Source organism: Mandrillus leucophaeus, unplaced genomic scaffold, assembly GCF_000951045.1.
Source record: "Mandrillus leucophaeus isolate KB7577 unplaced genomic scaffold, Mleu.le_1.0 Scaffold1200, whole genome shotgun sequence".
Classification (NCBI taxonomy): Eukaryota; Metazoa; Chordata; class Mammalia; order Primates; family Cercopithecidae; genus Mandrillus; species Mandrillus leucophaeus.
This window is the reverse complement of record NW_012100322.1, coordinates 283,611-306,545: the sequence shown is the minus strand read 5'-3', so window position 1 is coordinate 306,545 and position 22,935 is coordinate 283,611. Positions and strand designations below refer to the sequence as shown.

The 22,935-nt window shown below is 39.6% G+C and overlaps 1 protein-coding gene across 1 annotated transcript in view; it reads left to right on the top strand.

Moving 5' to 3' along the window:
* LOC105532081 (myb/SANT-like DNA-binding domain-containing protein 3) overlaps positions 1-22,935 on the top strand; it is a 166,613-nt gene that overhangs the window by 114,274 nt on the left and 29,404 nt on the right. The window contains exons 7-8 of the mRNA XM_011970172.1: positions 16,884-17,032; positions 19,234-19,299. Of these exons, the coding sequence (XP_011825562.1) occupies positions 16,884-17,032; positions 19,234-19,299 (215 nt within the window). The remainder of the gene's footprint in view (positions 1-16,883; positions 17,033-19,233; positions 19,300-22,935) is intronic.

Genomic DNA, 22,935 nt, shown 5'->3' with positions numbered 1-22,935 from the left:
TCCACGCAGCTGTTTAAAGTATTTCATTGTGGACTGATTGCCCTCTACATCTTGTATATAGCTGTCATCCCAGGATCTTCCTTCAGTATGGTATTTTTTCTGACAACAATCGATTTTCCAACTCTCTGACACTACCTAGATGTCCAACAATTCAATTAAATTCTGACAGTAACTACTTGGAGTTAGCGCAGACGCATGGTTAAGGACTCAGTCCCATAAGACTGCCCCCTCTTTATAACCAGCTACAAATGAGGTCCCCAAGCTACCCCCACTTCTGCCCAGATGACCATAAATTTTGGAGTTCCCATGCCCTACCTAATTTGCTAAAACAACTCACAGAACTCAGGAAAGCACTCTACTTATTATTTATTTGTAAAGGATACAAATGATCAGCCAAATGAAGAAGTACATAAAGCAAGGTCTAGAAGGGTTCTGAGTGCAGGAGCGTCTGTCCCCATGGAGTCAAGTATACCACTGAGATGTGCTCACCAACCAGAAGCTCCCGAACCCCCCTTATTCTGAGTTTTTATACTGAAGTTTTATTATGTAATCGTGACTGGTTAACTCATTGGTCGTTGGTGACTGAACTTAACATCCAACCCCTCTCGCCTTCCCAGAGGTAGGAGAATTGGGGTGGGGCTGGGAGGCAGAAGTTCTAACCCTCTAATCACTGTGGTTGGTTTCTCTGGTGACATTAACTCCCTGCCCCCTCACCCCATGAGTCATCTCAGTAGAATATAAGAACTTTCCTATCACTCAAGAAATATCAAGGGAACTCTATACCAGGAACTGGGAACAAAGACCAAGAATATTTTTTATTATACCACTAGGATCTTCCTAGAAATTCCTTTGTCTCTCCCTCCTATATAGAGTACTGTGTTTCTTTTTTTGCTTCTCACTTCTTGGTTTTACTTTCCCATTTTATTACTACTTATAGCAGCTTCTTATGAAAAGGTGTAAGATTTTAAAAACTTTTGAGACCTTGTTTGAAGTGTTTAAGTATTTTTATTCTACACCTAATATTTTATTTAGAACTTTGCAAGTGCATAATTCGAGGTGTGAGACAAATTTCCCTGAGAATTAAGAAAGTGTTGCTTTGTTGTCTTCTAGCTTCAAGTGTTGCTGTTGAAGTCTAAAGCCATTCTAATTCTTGATCCTTTGTATATGATTTTTTTCTCTCTTGAAGCATGTAGAGTCTTCTTTTGGTCTCCAGTGTAGTGATACCTCACAATGTTATGCCCTTTCCTAGATACTTACTGACTTCCGTTTTGAAAACTTTTCTTTAATTAATTATTTGATGATTTCCTTTCCTCTTTTTAAAATTTTTTTATTTTTGGTACTCCTGTTACTTGGATATTGACATCCTGGACTAGTTCTCATTTTGTCTTTTTTCCCGTTTTCTGTTTTAAATTTTTTTGCTGTACTTTTTGAGAAATTTCTTAAACTTTATGAGTTTTTCATTTTTGCTGCAATTTTTAATTTCCAGGAGCTCATTTTTGTTTTCAGAGTACTCATTTTTAGAGCATTTTACTTTTATTTTATGATTGCAGTCTGTTTTTGTACCTATACGTTATTAGTTGGTATTCTATCTATTGAAAGAGTGGGATTTTTTTTTCTATCATTCAGTCAGGACTCATGGATTTTTCTTTTATTCATTTGTAGTCGATGAGTTATAATTATTCTTTTGTTTAGTTTTCATGTTATGTGGCCTTTTAAAATGAGTTAGGGAGTATTTTCTTCTAGTATTTTCTTCTGGATGACTTTGTGTAAGAGTGAAATTATCTGCTTTTGGCCAGGCGTGGTGCACATGCCTGTCAATGCTTTGGGAGACCAAGGTGGGCAGATCACCTGAGATCAGGAGTTCAAGAACAGCCTGGGCAACATGGTGAAACCCTGTCTCTACTAAAAACACACACACACAAAAAGAAAAAAAATTAGCCAGACGTGGTGGCACATACCTGTAATTCCAGCTACTCTGGAGGCTGAGACACAAGAATCGCTCAAACCTGAGAAGCGGAGGTTGCAATGAGCCAAAATTGTGCCACTGCACTCCAGCATGGGCGACAGAGTGAGACTCCGTCTTAAAAAAAAAAAAAAGAAAGAAAAAGAAAAAAAATTACCCACTTTGAAAGATTGGAATGGATGTGTTCATAAATTGTCTTTTAAAAAATGCCTGGATCCGATGTTATCTTTAAGGAACTTTTTAAGAAAACTGATTTAGTTTCTTTAATGATTAGTGTACCCTTAAGGTTCTATTTCCTTTTTTGTTAGAACGTGATAGCATTTTTAAAAAGTTATTCATTTCACCTAGATTTTCAAACTTGCTGGCATAATGTTGTTTACAATAACCTTTTATTATCTTTTAAATCATAATCCCTTTTGAAGTTTTACTCTGTTTCATTCCTGATACTGCTTTTTCTCTTTTTCTCTCTCAGGAAAAAGCCTGCAGAAAAGCTTGTGTTATCAATTTGAAAATCTTTTCAAAGAACCAACTTTTGGTTTTACTAACCTCTGTTGTAACTTTTAAATTTCTGTTGTTATATATTTTCCTTCCTTTTGTTTTTATTGGCTTTTTTTTCTGTTGTTCATTTTCTAACTTTTTAAATGGATGCTTAGTTTTTTTTATCTTCACCAGGCTGGAGTGCAGTGACGTGATCTCAGCTCACTGCAACCTCTGCCTCCTGGGTTCAGGTGATTCTTCTGCCTCAGCCTCCTGAGTAGCTGGGATTACAGGCATGTACCATCATGCCCAGCTAATGTTTGTATTTTTAGTAGAGATGGGGTTTCACCATGTTGGCCAGGATGGTCTTGATCTCCTAACCTCATGATCCACCCACCTCGACCTCCCAAAGTGCTGGGATTACAGGCGTGAGTCACCATTCCTGGCCTTTATCTAGTCTTTTAAGATTTGAGAAAAACCTTTGAGGTGAGGGATGGAACCAGGAGGCTGTCTGGGGAAGAGTGTTTCAGGAAGAGGGAAAGTCTGAGGCAGGAGTGTCCCGGGTGTGTTAGAAAGAAAAGTGGAAGTGTTAGAAGTGGATGTGGTAGAGTTTCATGAAAAATTTTATGATAAACATGAAAAATACCTTTTCATGTGGTACTTTCCATGCTCAGATATTTATTTGGTATAACAGCTGTAATGAATAGAGAAAACACTGGTCTCAGCCCCTCACTAGTTTTTTGATCTGGGGCTTTTAGATTTCCTTCATATTCAGTTTCTCTATTGATAATTTATAATTGTCAGGGTTAGATGAGGCAAATGGGACTCTACCCACACAGTAGGTGCAGAGTAAATGTAGTTAAATGTTTTGAATTTAGCATATTTACTGAAGAGTGATTTCTATTCATTTGAGTGCACACTTCTGTGCTTTGGGCATCCTGACCTTTGCTACGCTTGCCAGTCTGCAAACAGCTGTAATCACTATAATCAGTCGTACCCGTGGCCTCTGGAGTCTAATATTTTCCTCCTTGTTTCACTGAGCTGGACTTTACTTGAGATGGTAATTTAATCTTCTTTCTTTGTATTCCATTGAAAACAGTAGCGATTGTTTTCACAGTTGTTAGTCTTAGATGCAGTGATACCATCCCACTAAGGAGCACTGTCTTTTTCATACATTTGATCAAGGCATTTCCTGGTCGGGCTACAAAACCCACTGTAAACAATGCCACTTGTTAAACAAGTGATTACTTGTTTCTTATTGGACTGGTATGGTATTTTGCTATGTTGCTGACGTTCTCTTCCATTAACCACCATTTCTATTTTATTGCCATCCCAGTTTTGCCCACTTTTATCCTTTAGGTCGCGGTGGGCAAAATTTTTTTGTAAAGGGCTAGGTGGTAAATATATCAGGCTTAGCAGGCCACATGTGGTCTTCACCATACCTAACCTTTTAAAAATGTGAAAACCATTTTTAGCTTCTGGGTGTGCAAAAACAGGCATTGGTCTGGATTGACCCACTGCTGTAATTGCCAGGATTGATCCCTACTTTACACCATCCATATGTATATATAAAATATATGGTAAAATGACAGGAAATAGTGCCTTTATTCCAGGTTGAGCTGTACTTTTTCCCCACTTATTGTTTCTTAATTCCTTTTATTTTTCATTACTTCTTCATTTTCTTCACCTTTGTGTTTTCCACCTGTGTTCTCCGTGAATCGAGAAATCTGTTTTGCTTAGTGAAGACTTTGTCTTTATCCCTTTCCTTAATTACTTAATTCATATCATTTAAAAGTATTTCCCATTCCTTGGGGCATATTGAAAGGAAAGAAGCACTTCCCTTTTTTGGATCATCCCTTTTGTTACCTTTCTCTCATTTTCCTTTACTAATAGGAATTTACCAGAAAAATCTAAAGGGCCTGAGTGTGGTGGCTCATGCCTGTACTCCCAGCACTTTGGGAGGCTGAGGTGGGGGAATCACTTGAGGACAGGAGTTCGAGACTAGCCTGGCCAACATGGCAAAACCCTGCCTCTACCAAAAATACAAAAATTAGCCAGGCATGATGGCATGCGCCTGTAATCTTAGCTACTTGGGAGGCTGAGGCAGGCTTGGACCTGGGAGGTGGCGGTTGCAGTGAGCTGAGATTGTGCCACTGCACTCCAGCCTGAACAACCGAGTGAGACCGTGTCTCAAAAAACAAAACTAAACTAAACTAACAAGAAAAAAGAAAATCTGTTAACTTTACCAGATTGCTCTTTGAAATTAATTTTCTCTGTTCCTTTGCCTGATTTGACCCCCTCTATTCTGCTACTCTTTTTCACGTTATTTCACTGCAGCTTACCTGTAGCCATGAGAATAATCATTCTCAAATATTGTTTTTATTATATTACTCCTTTAAAGACAAGTATATCTTGAGATTCGATATTTAATATAGTAATTTGGAATTTGGAGAGTATTTGAAAAACCTTGTTTTACTTTGATATATTAAAAAACAGTATCTTCTGTGGAAATGAGCATGGGCTCTCTCAAATGTAGCAATGTGTATATAGATCAGGCTATATTTATTAGTGCTAGAAGTGTGTCATTTATTTCAAAAGTAAAACTAATGTTGTGTGTATATCAAGACCCTATTGAGAGAATCTGAAATACTGTTCTTTAGTAGAAAAAAATTGATTGAATCTTTGAAAGCCCATTTCTAGGGATAATCTCTTGGAAGTTTTGATGCAGACCTTGCATCATATTGTAAGGCTCAAAAACATTGTTAAATGAAAATGGTTATTGTATGATTTTTTTCCCCTTTATGCTGAGCCTTGAGAACGAGGAACTGGGAACAAAAAAAAAAAATGAGGGGAAATGTGGCCTTTCCTTGGAAAGTTGAGCAGGGAGGTTCACAATTAATTCAACACCTCAAGTTTTGTTTAAGTAATGGGAAAAGCCGGGTGCGGTGGCTCAAGCCTGTAATCCCAGCACTTTGGGAGGCTGAGACGGGTGGATCACGAGGTCAGGAGATCGAGACCATCCTGGCTAACACGGTGAAACCCCGTCTCTAATAAAAAATACAAAAAAATAGCCGGGCGAGTTGGCGGGCACCTGTAGTCCCAGCTACTCGGGAGGCTGAGGCAGGAGAATGGTGTGAACCCGGGAGGCAGAGCTTGCAGTGAGCTGAGATCCGGCCACTGCACTCCAGCCTGGGCGACAGAGCGAGACTCCGTCTCAAAAAAAAAAAAAAAAAAAAAAAAAGGTAATGGGAAAAGTCTTTGTACATTTGTTTAATATAAAAAGCATTGTCACTAACTTTGGTAATGGGCAAGCCATGATCTTTGAGCCTCTGACCTTTTAGGATTACATTTCTTTTGAGTCTTCTGTTTTATTAACTTTATTTCTGAGTGCATGCTGAGATTGTTAGTAAGAGCATGCTAAAGCTAACCTCTTTTTCTTTTTTGGTAGTGTGATAAGATTGCGGTACCAGGGCTGAGACTTAATTGTAATGTATATGAATCTAAGCAGGATAATCATCAATCTGGCTTGGTATACATGACATAGGAAGTCAGGTCAGACGATAGCTGCAATTCTAGGTGGTTAACAACTTTCTTAAAAGGTGTTCAGTAATGGATTATTTTTTCTAGAAATATTAAGGTAGGTGTCATAGAATATGACACATGACTGTGTTTATCCTGTTCTAGTCAGTGCGTTTATTGATGACTTGTCAACATTATGAATATGTCAGTCTAGAAGAGATGTTAAATGATAGAATTAGAGTCCAGAAGATTTCAGCATGCTGAGATAATCTAAAATTTGATAGAGATAAATGTGAAGTCCTAACCCTGGGTTCTAGACAATAGTGGTGACATGTTTTGCAGGCCATACCTACAGAGTTGAGTATATTTAAGAAGTTGAGTATGTGTCTAAAATTTGATGTGGTTATCAGAAAAGTTAATCCTATCCTGCCTGTGTTATGTAAGCATAGTGTCCAGAACAGTTAAGGTAATAGCTTCTCTGTACTGTAGTCCTTGTTTTGTTTTTGGCCTCATATTATGAGATACTGAATTTGGAGGGTGATCAGGATGATATAACAAATGAGGAATCATTGAATGAACTTCAGGTGAAAACTTGTATTCAATATAATGATAATCTTTGAATATTTAAATGATATTTTGGGCTTACTACATGTAGATTCAGAGGCCAGAGTTAGAGTCAATGGGTGGAAATTAATTAGGATGCATGTTTGGGGCTCAGCCCAGGTAATAACTACCCATGAGATGTACTGCCTTGGTGAGATAGTAAGCCGTCTATCGCTACAAATACTCTGGCAGGGGCAATGTAACAATAAGGTCACAAATACTGCTGAGAGGAGCCCTGCACTGAGTGGAAGATCGGAATAGATAGCTTTCTAAAGTCCTTTTCAGCATGGCATTCTTTCAGTATTTGTTTAGATACAGAGATATTATGACTAAATGTTTGTGCACATGTTTTCACCCATGCATAGTAGCTTGTTATTCTCTGCAGTTGTCTGTGCCCCTTCCTTATCCAAAACTTTCACCTGAACTCACCTTCTGGGATTGGCTAACTTTATTTTCTTTGGTTCTTTCACCTCTTGTTTTCCAGAAATTAAAATTTTGGTACAATATATATTTTTTGACTTTAGTGAATATTCTTATGAATTTAAAAGTTTTTTCTGTTGCCTTAATTTTTAAATTTTAAAATATATATTCAAAAGTATATGAAAACTAAAATGTACACATTTGATTTAATGTGCAAAATTGGAATGAGCTTTTTTGAATCTACCAAGGCAAGAAACATAATTTTTTAAAAATTTATTTATTTTTTGAGATGGAGTCTCACTCTGTTGCCAGGCTGGAGTGCAGTGGCACAGTCTCCGCTCACTGCAACCTCTGCCTCCTGGGTTCAAGTGATTCTCCTGCCTCGGCCTCCCGAGTAGCTGGGACTACAGGTGCCTGCCACCACGCCCAGCTAATTTTGTTTTTGTATTTTTAGTAGAGATGGGGTTTCACCATGTTGGCCAGGATGGTCTCCATCTCTTGACCTCGTGATCCACCCACCTCGGCCTCCCAAAATGTTGGGATTACAGGCGTGAGCCACCGCTCCCGGCCAGAAACAGAATTTTAGCAGTACAGTCATCTGCCAATGTTTGGGAGGAACTGGTTCTGATACTCCCCTCAGATACCAAAATCTCAGAATGCTCAAAGTCCTGCAGTCGGCCCTGAGGTTCTGGAAGGCAGACTGTACTTCAGGGACCCCCATTTCCCTCTCTAATTGCATCTTTCTGTCACCCACATGGTATACTGCATTTTGCAGAAATTATTCCCTTCCTTTCTTTATAGCTTATCACATATGATAGGTCCCTTAATAATCTGTAATCTGGCTTTTGATTGCTTTTGTATTTTGTATAAATGGAATCATGCTATATGCATTCTTCTTGATTTTCTTGTGCACAGCATATTTTTGAGATTCATTTATGTTGATGCACATAGCTGTAGTTAATTGAGTTTTACTGCTTATTGAATTTGATTGTTTGCCTGTACCACATTCTTTTACAGTCCATTTTACTGTTGGACTTTTGGATTATTCCCGTCTTTTGTTCTCATGAATAATACTGCTGTGAACATTCTTACACATTTTCTGGTATACACGTGCAGGAGATTTTCTTATTTTTTCTTTTCTTTTTTTTTTTTTGACAGAGTCTTGCTCTGTTGCTCAGGCTGGAGTGCAATGGCTCAATCTTGGCTCCTCGCAATCTCCGCCTCCCAGGTTTAGGTGATTTTCATGCCTCACAGCCTCCTGAGTAACTGGGATTACAGGTGGCCACCACCATGCCCCGCTAATTTTTGTATTTTTAGTAGAGATGAGGGTTTGCCGTGTTGGCCAGGCTGGTCTTGAACTTCTGACCTCAGGTGATCTGCCTGCCTCATCCTCCCAAAGTGCTGGGATTACAGACATGAACCATTGTGCCTGGCTTGTGTGTAGATTTTCAAGGGCCTTGCCTTGTAATGAAGTTATTGGGCATGTGCAAGTCTAGTTTTTTGTCAGAATGCCTGTTTTCGAAAGTTGCTGTCCCAGTAAGCTTTCCTACTGTGTCCAGAATTGATGGGTTCTTGGTCTCGCTGACTTCGAGAATGAAGCCACGGACCCTCACGGTGAGTGTTACAGTTCTTAAAGATGGTGTGTCTGGAGTTTGTTCCTTTAGATGTTCAGATGTGTCTGGAGTTTCTTCCTTCTGGTGGGTTCATAGTCTCACTGACTTGAGGAGTGAAGCTGCAGACCTTTGCGGTGAGTGTTACAGCTCTTAAAGGCGATGCGTCTGGAGTTGTTCGTTCCTGCTGGTGGGTTTGTGGTCTTGCTGGCTTCAGGACTGAAGCCACAGACCTTCGTGGTGAGTGTTACAGCTCATAAAGGCGGGGCAGACCCAAAGAGTGAGTAGCAGCAAGATTATTGCGAAGAGCGAAAGAACAAAGCTTTCACAGTGTGGAAGGGGACCCAAGCGGGTTGCCACTGCTGACTTGGGCAGCCTGCTTTTATTCCCTTATCTGACCCCACCCACATCCTGCTGATTGGTCCATTTTACAGAGAGCTGATTGGTCCATTTTACAGAGCGCTGATTGGTCCATTTTGACAGAGTGCTGATTGGTGCATTTACAAACCTTTAGTTAGACACGGAGTGCTGATTGGTGCGTTTGCAAACTTCTAGCTAGACACAGAGTGCTGATTGGTGTATTTACAATCCTTTAGCTGGACAGAAATGTTCTCCAAGTCCCCTACCCAATTAACTAGACACAGAGCACTGATTGGTGCATTTACAGTCCTTTAGCTAGACACAAAAGTTCTCCAAGTCCCCCACCAGATTAGCGAGACACAGAACGCTGATTGGTGTGTTTACAAACCTCTAGCTAGACACAGAGTGCTGATTGGTGCTTTTACAATCCTCTAGCTAGACAGAAAAGTTCTCCAAGTCCCCACCTGACCAGAAGCCCAGCCAGCTTCACCTCTCAATGGCACTTGCCCCTTTGCGGCACCTAGCCCGGGCACTCTGGCAGCCCAGAGAGAACTTTTCCCCTGATTGAACCCCGCGTGGGGCCTGCCGAGTGTGGGCCGGGGAGTCTGCGCCCACCTGGGTCTTGTGAGCGCCTGGCGCAGCCCTGGCTCCTCCCTGCACCGCCTCCTTCACACCTCTCAGTGAGCAGAGGGAGCCGGCTCCCACCTTGGACAGCCCCAGAGGGGGGTCCCCACAGGGCAGCGGCGGGCTGAAGGGCTCCTCAAGCGCAGCCAGAGTGGACGCTGAGGCCCAGGAGGCCGAGGAGGCGCCGAGAGCAAGCGAGGGCTGCTAGCACATTGTCACCTCTTACTACCAGCAAAAGATGAGAATTCCCTTAGCTCCTCATTCTTGCCAGTACTTGGGTTTTGTCCTTGTTTTCGATTTTTGCCAATTTCGTGACTGTGGATGGTATCACATTGTGATTTTAATTTTAATTTTTCTGATTCTTAATGAGGTTGAATATCTTTCACATATGTTGTTCTTATATGTTTCCTCTTTTATTTCTATTTATTTCTTTGCTTCCCTTTCCCATTGATCACATATAATATTTTAAAAATTGATTTGTATTTATGTATTCTGAATAATACTTATTTGTTGATTATGTGGGCTATAATTATCTTTTTGTTTGTAGCTTGTCTTATTCTCCTTATGGGGCACTGTTTATTTCAAATTCCTCAGTCTTATGTTTGATTTCCTAAATCTTTATAGTTTTTGACTTTTACAGTTAGGTCTTCAATTCATCATGAATTAAGGAAATCATCAAACAGAAAAGGAGAAAAATGATGGACCCCTCCCCATTTATTCATCTTCAAAAGTCTAATTCTGTTACATCTTTTCTTCCATCCTTACGTTTTTTGGGAATAATTTAAAGCAAATCCCAGCATCAAGTCACCTTACCTGTGAAGATTTCAGTTTTGCTGATGTTTTATCTGCTTGGTATATGAGTTGCTGAGAGAGGTGTGTTAAAACGTATCATGGTGGATTTGGCAATTTCTTTTCTCCTTTTCCTTCCTTCCTTCCTTCCTTCCTTCCTTCCTTCCTTCCTCTTTTCTCTCTCTTTCTTTCTCTCTCTCTCTCTTTCTCTCTTTCTTTCTCTTTCTTGAGATGGAATCTTGCACTGTTGCCCAGGCTGCAGTGCGGTGGTGCTATCTTGGATCACTGCAACCTCCTCCTCCCAAGTTCGAGCAATTCTCCTGCCTCAGCCTCCCAAGTAACTGGGATTACAGGTGCCCCCCACCACACCCAGCTAATTTTTTGTGTTTTTAGTAGAGACGGGGTTTCACTGTGTTGACCAGGCGGGTCTCAAACTCCTCACCTCATGATCTGCCCACCTCAGCCTCCCGAGGTGCTGGGATTACAGGGGTAAGCTACCACGCCTGGCTGGATTTGGCAATTTCTTATTGTGGTTATATCAGTTTTCACTTTTTAGATTTTGAGACTTAAAATGTTTAGAATTGTATTATCCTGCTGAATAAAATATTTTTATTATTATGAAGGGATTTTCTTTAATTCCTATAATCCTTTTTGACTTAAAGTCTTTTATATCTGATATTAAATATAACCATACGAGGTTTCTTCTATGCCAAGGGTGATGTATCTCTTTCACTCTCCTAGTATTTTCAACTTTTGTTATCATCATTTTAACATGTATCTTACAAGCAACATATAGCTGGCTTTTGTATTTTTACCAGCGAACTACCTTTGTTATTTAATTGGAAAATGTAGTCAACTTAAATATATTGTAAATACTGATGTATTTTAATTTTTTCTTATTTTATACTTTTGTCTTGCTTCTCCTTTTTCTTTTCCCTTTCTTGCCTTCTTTTGGATTTTTTTTCTCTAGTCGTTTTGAAGTTATGGATTTTCCTTCTTGTAATGGTACCTCAGCAATTTTAACATGCGTATTCAGCTTATCGCAATCTAAATTTGCTTAATGTTACTGTTCTCCTTAAACACTTGAATTTCATTTTCTCCAAATTTGTGTGCTATTGTTATCATCATGTATTTTAATTTCCAGCTTAAAAAAATTTAACCACACAGAGCACCGTTGTTCTTATATTACCCATGTGTTTAGACCTTTGTTCTTCATTTATATTTGCATCTCAGACGTTCCTTAAAGGATCATTTTTCTATTGCCTTTAGAATTTCCTTTACTGACTGACAGCAGGTGACAAATTTTGTAAGTTTGTATTCCTTCCAAGTTCCTTTTATTTTATTATTTTTTATTCTCAAAAGATTTGTCTTAAATAGAATTCTATTCTACCTTAGCACATAGGAGGTACTATTTCACTTTTAGCTATAAACAATTTGGCTTCAGTATTGCTTTTGAAAAGTCAGTTTTTCCTCTTATTCTTACTCCACTGAAGGTAATCTTTCTCTTCTTTCTGGCTGCTTTTAAAATTTTCTTTTTCTCATTATAAAATTCCACTATGATATTTCAGTATGTGGATCCATTTTTAGTAATCCTGTTTGGGATTCATTGGGCTTCTTGGATATTTAGATGAGTATCTTTTTTAGTTTTAAAAAGTTTGAAGAGAAGTTGCTGAGAATATTTTCCTGCCTCATTTTCTTAACTCCTGGAATGCTAATCAGATTTTTGTTACATCTTCTGACTCTTCCATGTCTCTCTCTCACTCTCTCTCATTTTTTTTTTTTTTTTTAAGACGGCGTTTCACTATTGTTGCCCAGGCTGGAGTGCAGTGGCACGATCATGGCTCAGTGCAACCTCCGCCTCCTGGGTTCAAGGGATTCTCCTGCCTTAGCCTCCCAAGTAGCTGGGATTACAGGCATGCACCACCATGCCTGGCTAATTTTGTATTTTTAGTAGAGACGAGGTGTCTCCATGTTGGTCAGGCTGGTCACAAACTCCTGACATCAGGTAATTCGCCCGCCTTGGCCTCCCAATGTGCTGGGATTACAGAGGTGAGCCACTGCACCCAGCCCATGGCTCTTTTTTAAATATGCACCATGTCTTTGACTCTCTGCTGTGGTCTGGTTAATTTCCTCTGACCTGTCTTCTAATTCACTTATTCTTTAGTTTCTCTACTCTACTGTTAAATCTGCCCATTGCATTTCTTGTATCTAGTAATATGTTGTTTATTTCTGGAAGTTCTGTTTGGTTCTTTTAAAAATCGACTTCTTTTCATGTTGTTTTATCTCTTTGTTGTGGGTATGTGACTGAATGTGTCTCTGTGGGCTGAGCTGCATATTTTTCTCAGAATTGTATCTGTGGAAAATCATTTAGGTCTAGGGTGAAATTGAGTTTCTCCAGAGAAGACTGCATTTGCTTCTGTCATTTGCCTACAGCAGGGGTGTCCAATCATTTGACTTCCCTGGGACACATTGGAAGAAGAATAATTGTCTTGGGCTGCACATTAAAATAAACTAACAATAGCTAATGAGTTATACACACACCTCATAATGTTTTAAGAAAGTTTATGAATTTGTGTTGGGCTGCATTCAAAGCCTTCCTGGGCTGTGGGTTGGACAAGCTTGGCCTAGAGCCTCTTTTAGTCCTTGACTCCTTGAAATTAATTCTGGGTTTGAGATTTTTCAAAACAACCAAGTAGTATTTTAAGTTGTAGTTATCTGTGTGAGGGCTGGCTTGTGGCTTTGAATTCTCAGGTGAGCTGGTTTTCTTTTCGTTTTTCAAATTTATGGGTCAGTGCAACCTTTTTAATTTTTTAAATAGTCCCTTTGGAATATGCCAGCTCATTTCCAGTTTACCTTCATGCTGAGGGATATATATATATACACACACACACACACACACACACATACATACACACACACAGACACATATTTAAAGATCTAACTTTTTTAGGGTCTCCAGACTCCCTACTTTAGGTGGGTCAGTGTTCTTTGTCTCCTGTTCCCAGAGGCCATCTTAGGTGGATCAGTGTTCTTTATCTTCTGTTCCCAGAGGCCTTTATTAGTCTGTTTTCACGCTGCTGATAAAGACACTGGGCAATTTGCAAAAGAAAGGGTTTAATTGCACTTCACAGTTCCACGTGGCTGGGGAGGCCTCACAATCATGGTGGAAGGCAAAGAGGACCAAGTCACATCTTACATGGATGGTGGCAGGCAAAGAGAGAGCTTGTGCAGAGGAACTCCTATTTTTTAAAGCATCAGATCTTGTGAGACTCATTCACTATCATGAGAATAGTGCAGGAAAGAGCCATCCCCATAATTCAGTCACCTCCTACCTGGTTCCTCCCATGACATGTGGGAATTGTGGGAGTTACAGTTTAAGATGAGATTTGGGTGGAGACACAGCAAACCATGTCATTCCCCTGCTTGCCCCTCCCAAATCTCATGTCCTCACATTTCAAAACCAATCATGCCTTCCCACCAGTCACCCAAAGTCTTATCTCATTTCAGCATTAACTCAAAAGTCCACAGTTTAGCATCTCATCTGAGACAAGGCAAGTCCTTTCTGCCTATAAGCCTGTAAAATCAAAAGCAAGTTAGTTACTTCCTAGATACCAAGGGGGTACAGGCATTGGGTAAATACAGCCATTCCAAATGGGAGAATTTGGCCAAAACAAAGAGGCTATAGGTCCCATGCAGGGCGGTCAAATCTTAAAGCTCTAAAATGATCTCCTTTGACTCCATATCTTGTATCTGGGTTATGCTGATGCAAAAGGTGGGTTCCCATGGTCTTGGGCAGCTCCACCTCTGTGGCTCTGCAGGGTACAGGTGACTCTGCAGGGTACAGCCTCCGTCTTGGCTGCTTTCATGGGCTGGCCTTGAGTGTCTGTGGCTTTTCCAGATGCACAGTGCAAGCTGTCAGTGGATCTGTCATTCTGGGATCTGGATGACGGTGGCCCTCTCCTCATAGCTTCACTAGGTGATGCCCCAGTAGAGACTCTTTGTGGGGGCTCTGACCCCACATTTCCCTTCCATGCTGCCCTAGCAGAGGTTCTCCATAAGGGCCCCACCCCTGCAGCAAATTTCCACCTGGGCATCCAGGCATTTCCATACATCCTCTGACATCTAGGTGGAGGTTCCCAAACCCCAGTTCTTGACTTCTCTGTACCTGCAGGCTCAACACCATGTGGAAGCTGCCAAGGCTTGGGGCTTGCACCTTCTGAAGCCACAGCCCAAGGTCTACATTGGCCCCTTTCAGCCATAGCTAGAGCAGCTGAGATGCAGGGCACCAAGTCCCTAGGCTGCACAGAGCACGGGGACCCTGGGCCCTACCCAGGAAACCATTATTTCCTCCTATAATGGTAGGGGCTGCCATGAAGACCTCTGACATGCCATGGAGACATTTTCCCCATTGTTTTGGGGATTAACATTTGACTGCTTGTAACTTATGCAAATTTCTGCAGCTAGCTTGAATTTCTTCTCAAAAAAATGGGATATTCTTTTCTATCACATAGGCTGCAAATTTTCTGAACTTTTAAGCTTTGCTTCCCTTATAAAACTGAATGCCTTTAATAGCACCCAAGTCACCTCTTGAATGCTTTGCTGCTTAGTTATTTCTTCCGCCAGATACCCTAAATCATCTCTCTCAATTTCAGAGTTCTACAGATCTCTAGGGCAGGGGCAAAATACCACTAATCTCTTTGCTAAAACATAACAAGAGTCACTTTGCTCCAGTTCCCAACAAGTTCCTCATTTCCATCTGTGATCACCTCAGCCTGGACTTTATTGTTTGTGCCACTGTCAGCATTTTCGTCAAAGCCATTCAACCAGTCTGTAGGAAGTTCCAAACTTTCCCACATTTTCCTGTCTTCTTCTGAGCCCTCCAAACTGTTCCAACTCCTGCCCATTATCCAGTTCCAAAGTCACTTCCACATTTTCAGGTATCCTTTTGGCAGCACCCCACTCTACTGTTACCAATTTATTATATTAATCTGTTTTCACGCTGCTGATAAAGATACACCCTAGACTGGGCAAAAGAAAGAGGTTTAACTGGACTTACAGTTCCACATGGCTGGGGAGGCCTCACAATCATGGCAGAAGGCAAGGAGGAGCAAGTCACATCTTATGTGGATGGCAGCAGGAAAAAAGAGTGCTTGTGCAGAGAAACTCCCATTTTTAAAACCATCAGATCTCATGACACTCATTCACTATCATGAGAACAGCACAGGAAAGACCTGCCCCCATAATTCAGTCACCCCCTACCAGGTTCCTCCCACAATACATGGTTATTGTGGGAGTTACTATTCAAGATGAAATTTGGGTAAGGACACAGCCAAACCACATCAGGCCTGCAAAGCCAAAAAATTGGTAAGTGAATTTACCCAGTTTGGCAAATGCCCTCAAAGTGAAAATCAGCTTTAGAGAGCTCAGTTGGCCCTTCTCTGTTCCTGTGTTCCTATAACTTCTGTCCTAAATATTTCTGACTTTCTTACCAACTTGTGAATGTACTTAAGAGAATGTTTTTAAATGTTTGCCCAGTATTTTCTGTTGTTTTTATCAGGAAGGTTAGTAAAGGTTCCTAGTCCTCTGTGTTACTATAAACAGGAGAGTCTCTATATTTTTATTTTTGTTTCTCTATTCCCAACTAGATTGTATCATTCTTGAGGGGAGTGATCTTGCTTTGGACTTCTTTCGCCTTCTCCATAGTACAACACTCAGTGTTCAGTGGACATTCAGTTACATAGGTAGACATGTAGCTAGAAAACACTTTTGAGGGTTTCCGTTTTACGTATTTCGTATCTATTATATTTTTTAACCTTCCCAGTTATTTGGTAAGGTAGGTTATTTATTTATTTAAGACAGGGTCTCACTCTGTCCCCCAGGCTGGAGTACAGTGGTGCAATTATGGATCACTGCAGCGTCAACCTCCTGGGCTTAAGTGATGCTCCTGCCTCAGCCTCCCAAGTAGCGGAGACCACAGGTGCACACCACTGTGCCTGGCTAAGTTTTTTATATTTTGGTCTCAAACTCCTGGGCTCAAGTGATTCTCCTGCCTTGGCCTCCCGAAGTGTTGGGATTACAGGCATGAGCCATCATGCCTGGCCATTATTATTGCCTCCATTTTACTGATCAGTAAACTAAGACTTAGCAGAAGAATTTGGACACAAATCTGGTGATAAGTAGGGGTAGAATTTAGATTCGTGACTATTGACTCATAATTCTGTGTCCTTTCCACTATGCCATTTTGCTTTTTAGTTAATGTCATTGATGTCTCCTGATTACTTTAGCTAGATACGAAAATTCTAGAGAAACCACTGGATTCATAATATCTTGATGAAATTATCTCTAAATCCTCACCTAAATTTTTTTTTAGATATTTGTTTAAGCTTTTATCAGTGACTTAAAACAATATGTTGACTTCTGTTACAGAAAGCAGAAGAAAGAATTGGTCTTTTTTGCTGTTGCTGCATTGTGAAATATTTTTGTTGTAAAATATAGGTAATTTTTGTCTTTTCCAACAGGTGTGTATGTAATATAGATTGCAGTGGATACAGTTTTAATCCTGTGTGTGCTTCTGATGGGAGTTCCTATAACAATCCCTGTTTTGTTCGAGAAGCATCTTGTATAAAGCAAGAACAAATTGATATAAGGCATCTTGGCCATTGCACAGGTAAAATCCATTTTATTCAGAGACCCATCTTTACTATTGTATACATATAATTGTACATTTGGTAGTGTTTCAAATTTGCAAAATGAGAAATCCTCGAAGCTTTATTTTATTACTTTGTGTTTCAGATTTTTTAATTACTCATTTAGTTTTTTTTCATTTATTTTCATCTTTTCAAGACATAAACCATGCTTCTTGGTTTTTATTTAGTTAGTTCTTGGTTGCTAACTGATCCTAACATGGAATTATAATTATTATTTATAGTTCTAATGTCATCTCAGATTTGGAATGATTATAGCTGTTTAAGAGTTAGATAACATATTTTAATTTCAGTAAAACTATGGTATTACCATATATTTGTTAAACCTCTTTTTATAGAGCATAATAATTTACTTTATTTTCCCATTATCTGTATCATTTTTCCCTGTACATATTATGTGTGATTACAGATTTTGGTGTGAAGTTAGAGAATGTAAAGAAAATTGATTGCCTTTTGCTTAAGATTCTTTTTGCCCTTCTTGCTTTTTGTCGTAGCTTGGAAACCATGATACCATATAATAAGGAGTTTTTGTTTTCCACCCCTACTAGAAATATTCAGTCTCTAAAGCCAGAGGTTCCCAATTTTCTTTCCTCAGTAATATTCAGATGAGCTGGGAAGATGGATTATTTCCTTGGTCACATATGTGGGCCAGGCACACACTCATGGACTAGGATTGTACATCTTTCTTGCTTACTGGTTCCTTTCTTCTTCTCTTTTTAGACTTATTAAAGGGATATTATGTTTTTATCTGAGCTGAAGGGAAAAGGTTGTAAGCCAAAATTAGGTACATTATATTGGTTACAAATTATTTGTGACACACTACACAATTGATTGCAGCACCTCTGGTCTAAACTACCAAAGAATACCCAAGAAGCTCATCAGACAATTTTTAGGTAGGAGTTGAGTGTGGGCATGATAGAGGACACCATTTGCTGACAGGGATCCCTTGTGGTTAGATGTCCCACTTAGCCTTGATCTTGAAGAAGTATGGTCCCCCCACCCCAATGGGGTGGCATTTAGAGCTTGGGTGGGAAGACTAGCTTAAGGAAGGACTATGTTCTCTGAGGAAAATATGCATGTTTGAATGATACTCTTTGGAATTTCAAGTTCAGAGCACTTGGTCAGTGTATTAGTTCATTCTCACATTGCTATAAAGAATTACCTGAGACTGGGTAATTTATAAAGAAAAGAGGTATAATTGGCTTGCAGTTCCACAGGCTGTACAGGAAGCATGGCTGAGGACCTCAGGAAACACAATCATGGTGGATGGCAAAGAGGAAGCAGGCACATCTTACATGGCAGGAAAAGGAGGAAGAGAGAGCAAAGGGAGAGGTGCCATGCACTTTTATAAACAGCCAGATCTTGTGAGAACTCACTCACTATTATGAGAACAGCAAGGGGGAAATCTGCCACCATGATCCAGTCACCTTCCACAAGGCCCCTCTTCCAACATTGGGGATTACAGTTAGACATGAGATTTGGGCGGGGACATGGAACCAAACTATATCAGTCAAGCTTGAGAGTTTAATTGAAATGCATCCTTTGGAGTGATTGGGCCTTAAGTTTTGTCTTAGTCCCCTCTGTAATCTTTCATCCACAAACTTAACTGTGTCTTTCCTTTGCCTCCCCCACTAGTATTGGGAAGCTTGTGCTTCTAAACACGTGGTTATGGCTCATTTATAGTCTTCCCAGTCCAGGTGCAGTTCTCAAATCAGGGGTCATTTTTTGTAGTAAGCGTTTCATAACACAGCTGAGAGTCCCCATTTATCTTAATCTGATGTTTCCAGGGTAACAGTGGGTAGGAGAAGGTAAATCTTGAGGCGGTTGTCTTTTAGAGAAAGAAAGGGTTAACCTTTTCTTTTCAGAGTAGGTGTTGTTTTAGTTTGCATAGGAAAGAGTTTTTAAAGGAGGTGACATTGGAGCTGAAGTATAGATGAAACTGACTATTCATCATGCAAAGAGCACGCAAAGAGCACTTATACCTGGGATGCCTTGAGACCTCAGACAGAAATGACATAATTGATTTAGAGAATAGTAGACAACGTGAGCAGGATAAGGGGACAGAGGTTAAGAAGAACTTGGAATGATTTGGAATTATTGGGAGTATCATGATATGACTTAACCGTTGTATATATCTTAATTTGAGAACCGTTTTCTCTTACAGATACAGATGACAATAGTTTGTTGGGAAAGAAAGATGATGGACTACAATATCGACCAGATGTGAAAGGTACTGAATCATGCGTCTCCAAATTTTGGCCAGCTATGGAAATATGGTCACTAGCTGTCCTTATTAGTTCTGTTTCCATTATAACAACACCTCTAACTTTGCTCTCTATAGTAATATACATAACACAGTTAATTAATATTAATAGTAACAGAAATAGCCAAAGTGCATCTCATTTTATAAGGTTCTCTCATATGTGCTTTCTTTGATTAAAGCTTGTATTGAGATAATTTTAGATGTACATGCACTTGTAAAAAGTTATACAGAAAGATCTCTCAATATGTTTTATAAAAATCCTCTTTACTCCTCTAGAGTTTCCTGTTAACATGTGCCTGATGCCCAGGTCTTTGAACCTTGTTCCTTTTGCCTGAAACTCTTTATTTCCTTTCCTGATTAATTCCTTCTTATCCTTTTAATCTTAGCTTGGAAGTCATTTTATTTTGGGAAATACCCCTTGACTCTTAAGTCTATATTAGATACCTTTCCTGTATACTCCCTTATATAGCCCACTCTATTGTAACTGCCTTTTTATTCATCTGTAACCCCCTCTAGGCTATGAGTTCTGTGAGGAGAGGAGAACCTGTCTGTCATGTTCACTCTGTATCCCTAACCCTAGCCGAATATCTGGCACATAAGTAGGTACTCTGTGCTTGTCTAAAGGGTGGATGTGGCTCAAAGAAGCAGTAGGTTTTATTTACACAAGGTCTCATGTAGTAAAGGTCAGAACAGAGGCTGGATTCCAGGTCCCTTGACTTCAATGCCATTGCTCTTCTTGCTTGTTTTCACACCCATTATTTTGTTTGATTCTTATAACTGCTCTGATAGGTAAGAACCAATGGGAAGATTGAGGATCAATGAGGTTGTATCTGGTTAACTGAAACAGGTCTATATCTTTGGCCTTCTAGGCCAGGACCTCTATGTAATCACAGGGGCATCATCTATCCATTTGTTTGGTTATACCATTAAAAGATATGTGATCTACCTTTTATACCTAATTTCTAAACAATATGTAAAATGGGAGTGATAATAGTACCTGCTTCATAGAGTTTCATAAAAACTAAGTGAGATAATACATGTTAAGTGCTTCGAACAGTGTCGGATATACTTGTAAGTGTTCAACAAATGGTAGCTGTTATCATTGAGTAATTTGTTACTTCTCTTACTTGAATCATATCAAACCTGAGTTAGATGAGCTCTGAAATATGTCTAATGAGGCTCAAGGATAAGACCAAAGATGGGGTGGGGGTTGGGACAAGGTGGAGCTTAGGAACAAAGTGAGAATGTCTTCATAATAATAAAAAGGTTGGTATGAGCTCCTGAAATATGTCTCCTATGTTGATACACAATGCTGTATTTAAAATAGAAAATTTCCTGTATTCTCGTAGGAGACAAAATAGGTCAGATTCAGTTTTATTCACTATATTGATAGTACTTGACTAGAATAGGAAGGCGATTTTTCAGTATTTGGAAGCTCATACTTAGGGCAGTTTGGGGAATTGTGTGTTCCAAAGCACTTGTGTGCCATTGATAATGGATAATTTAGAGCCTGGGCCACTTTTAAGACACTGAAAATCTTTTACACATAAGAATTGGTCTCTAATTTAAATGAAATTATCATAGTTAGTAGATATAATTTATTACATACCTAATTTATACTGGTCATTTTACTGTTTGTAGTTAGATATCTAAAATATATGCATCTTTAAAGATCTTGTGATATAGTAAGTGCAGATAACCAACTTCTAACAAAGTAGAAACTGATTATTGCTATATGTGCAGTACAGTTTGAAAGTGCAATGGGAATTCAGAAAAGTCGAGGTTAATTTTTGGTGGAGAACAGTGGGAATCTGTGAAATGTTGTGGAAGAAGTGGAACTTGAGTGAACCATGAATGATGAACAGGAGTCAGAAGGATATCTAAGGATAGGAGAGCATGAGCATAGATATGCACACAACGCTATGACAGGATATGTTGGAGAAAGGTAAGGATTCCTTTGGGCTGGAGAATAGGAGGCTTAAGCGGTAGAAGTGGAAGGCAAGGCTAGAAAGATAGCTTGGGGCCAGATTGTGTAGTGTTGAATTCTGTGCTACTCTAGGGAATTTAGACTTTATTTGTGGGCAGTGGGGAATCATTAATATATTTGAAAAAAGCAAGGCTACAAAGTTAACCATTTGAAAGAATGATACCTGGCAGAAATATTGTGCATATTGTATACATTGGGATGGAGGCAGGGGTATCAGTTAGGTAAAGTCAAAAGGAATATATATATCTTCTTAGATATGAGAGACAGAGAGTTAAAAATGACTTAAGACTTCAAGCTCAGATGGCTTAGATAATGAATTCTGTTCACAGAACTAAGGATATTAGGTAGCTGAAGGTGTTTGGAATAAAGTAAGGGAGGAGTTGATGGTGGAGATGGTTGACTGTATTTTAGAGTTTGAGGTGCTTGTGGAACTCATCCAGGTCACTTTGTTCAGTATAAATTTGTGAATCGTCTTTGGATATAGAGGTGATAACTGAAGCCACAAGAATGAATGAGAGAGAGTTGTGTTGTCTGTTATAGTAGCTACTGGCCACATGTAGCTATTTTAATTTAAATTTAAATGAAATTAGCTTGGACAGCATGGTGAGACCTTGTCTCTAAACAAAATTAACTGGTTGTGGTGGTATGTGATGTGGTCCCAGCTGCTCGGGAGGCTGACGTGGGAGGATGGCTAGAGCCCAGGAGGTCGAGGGTGCAGTGAACTGAGATCGCACCACTACTCTTAAGCATGGGCAACAAAGCAAGACCCTGTTTAAAAAAAAAAAAAAAAAATTAAAAGCATGCTAGCCCTATTTCAGATGTTCAGTAGCCAGATATGACCAGTGACTACCATATGGGACAGCACAGATATAGAACATTTTCAGAGTTGAAGAAAGTTCTGTTGGACGCACTATTATTTAGAAAGGAGAGAAGGCCCAATTTGGGATGAAGCAGAAAGAGGACTGAGAGGAAGAAAATCAAGAAGAGTACACAGAAGCTATGAGGGAAAAGATGACCAGTAGCTTAAAAAGCTACAGAAAGGTATGAGAAGACAAGGACTAAACTATGCTAGAATTTGAAGACAAGGGGATCATTGACAATCTTGGACCAAGTTTCTTCCATGAAGGATGAAAGATGAAATGCAAATCGTAAAAGTGTTCTCATAGGAAATAGAGGTTAAAAGGTAACTCTATTTTTATTGCGTTTGTTTATTTATTTTTACCTCATTTGCTTTTATTTTATTTTTTGTTCTCACAGCATTTATAGGAGGCCCTTAGTAAATATCCACGTCTGCAACACACAGCCAAGATTGGGTAGGTAAGGCAGTGATCTGGGGATAGAGGCTACAAAATGAAAAGCAGGAACACCGCACCAGCAAGAAGCTGGAAAGATAGGAAGATAGTGCTCAGTAAGAAATGTCTTTTAAAACTTAGCTCTTAGAGAAGAGTGCTCGTGAAATGGAGCATTTGAATGTCTAGAATAGCTGCTGAATTAGAGCTTTTCTTGGGCTGTTGGAAAACTTGTGGTAAATATTGAAATTGGAGTGTTAGAAGTTCTGTTGTAGATGTTGAAGTCATAAAGGATATGATTGAGCATGAGTTGTATGGGAGATGGGT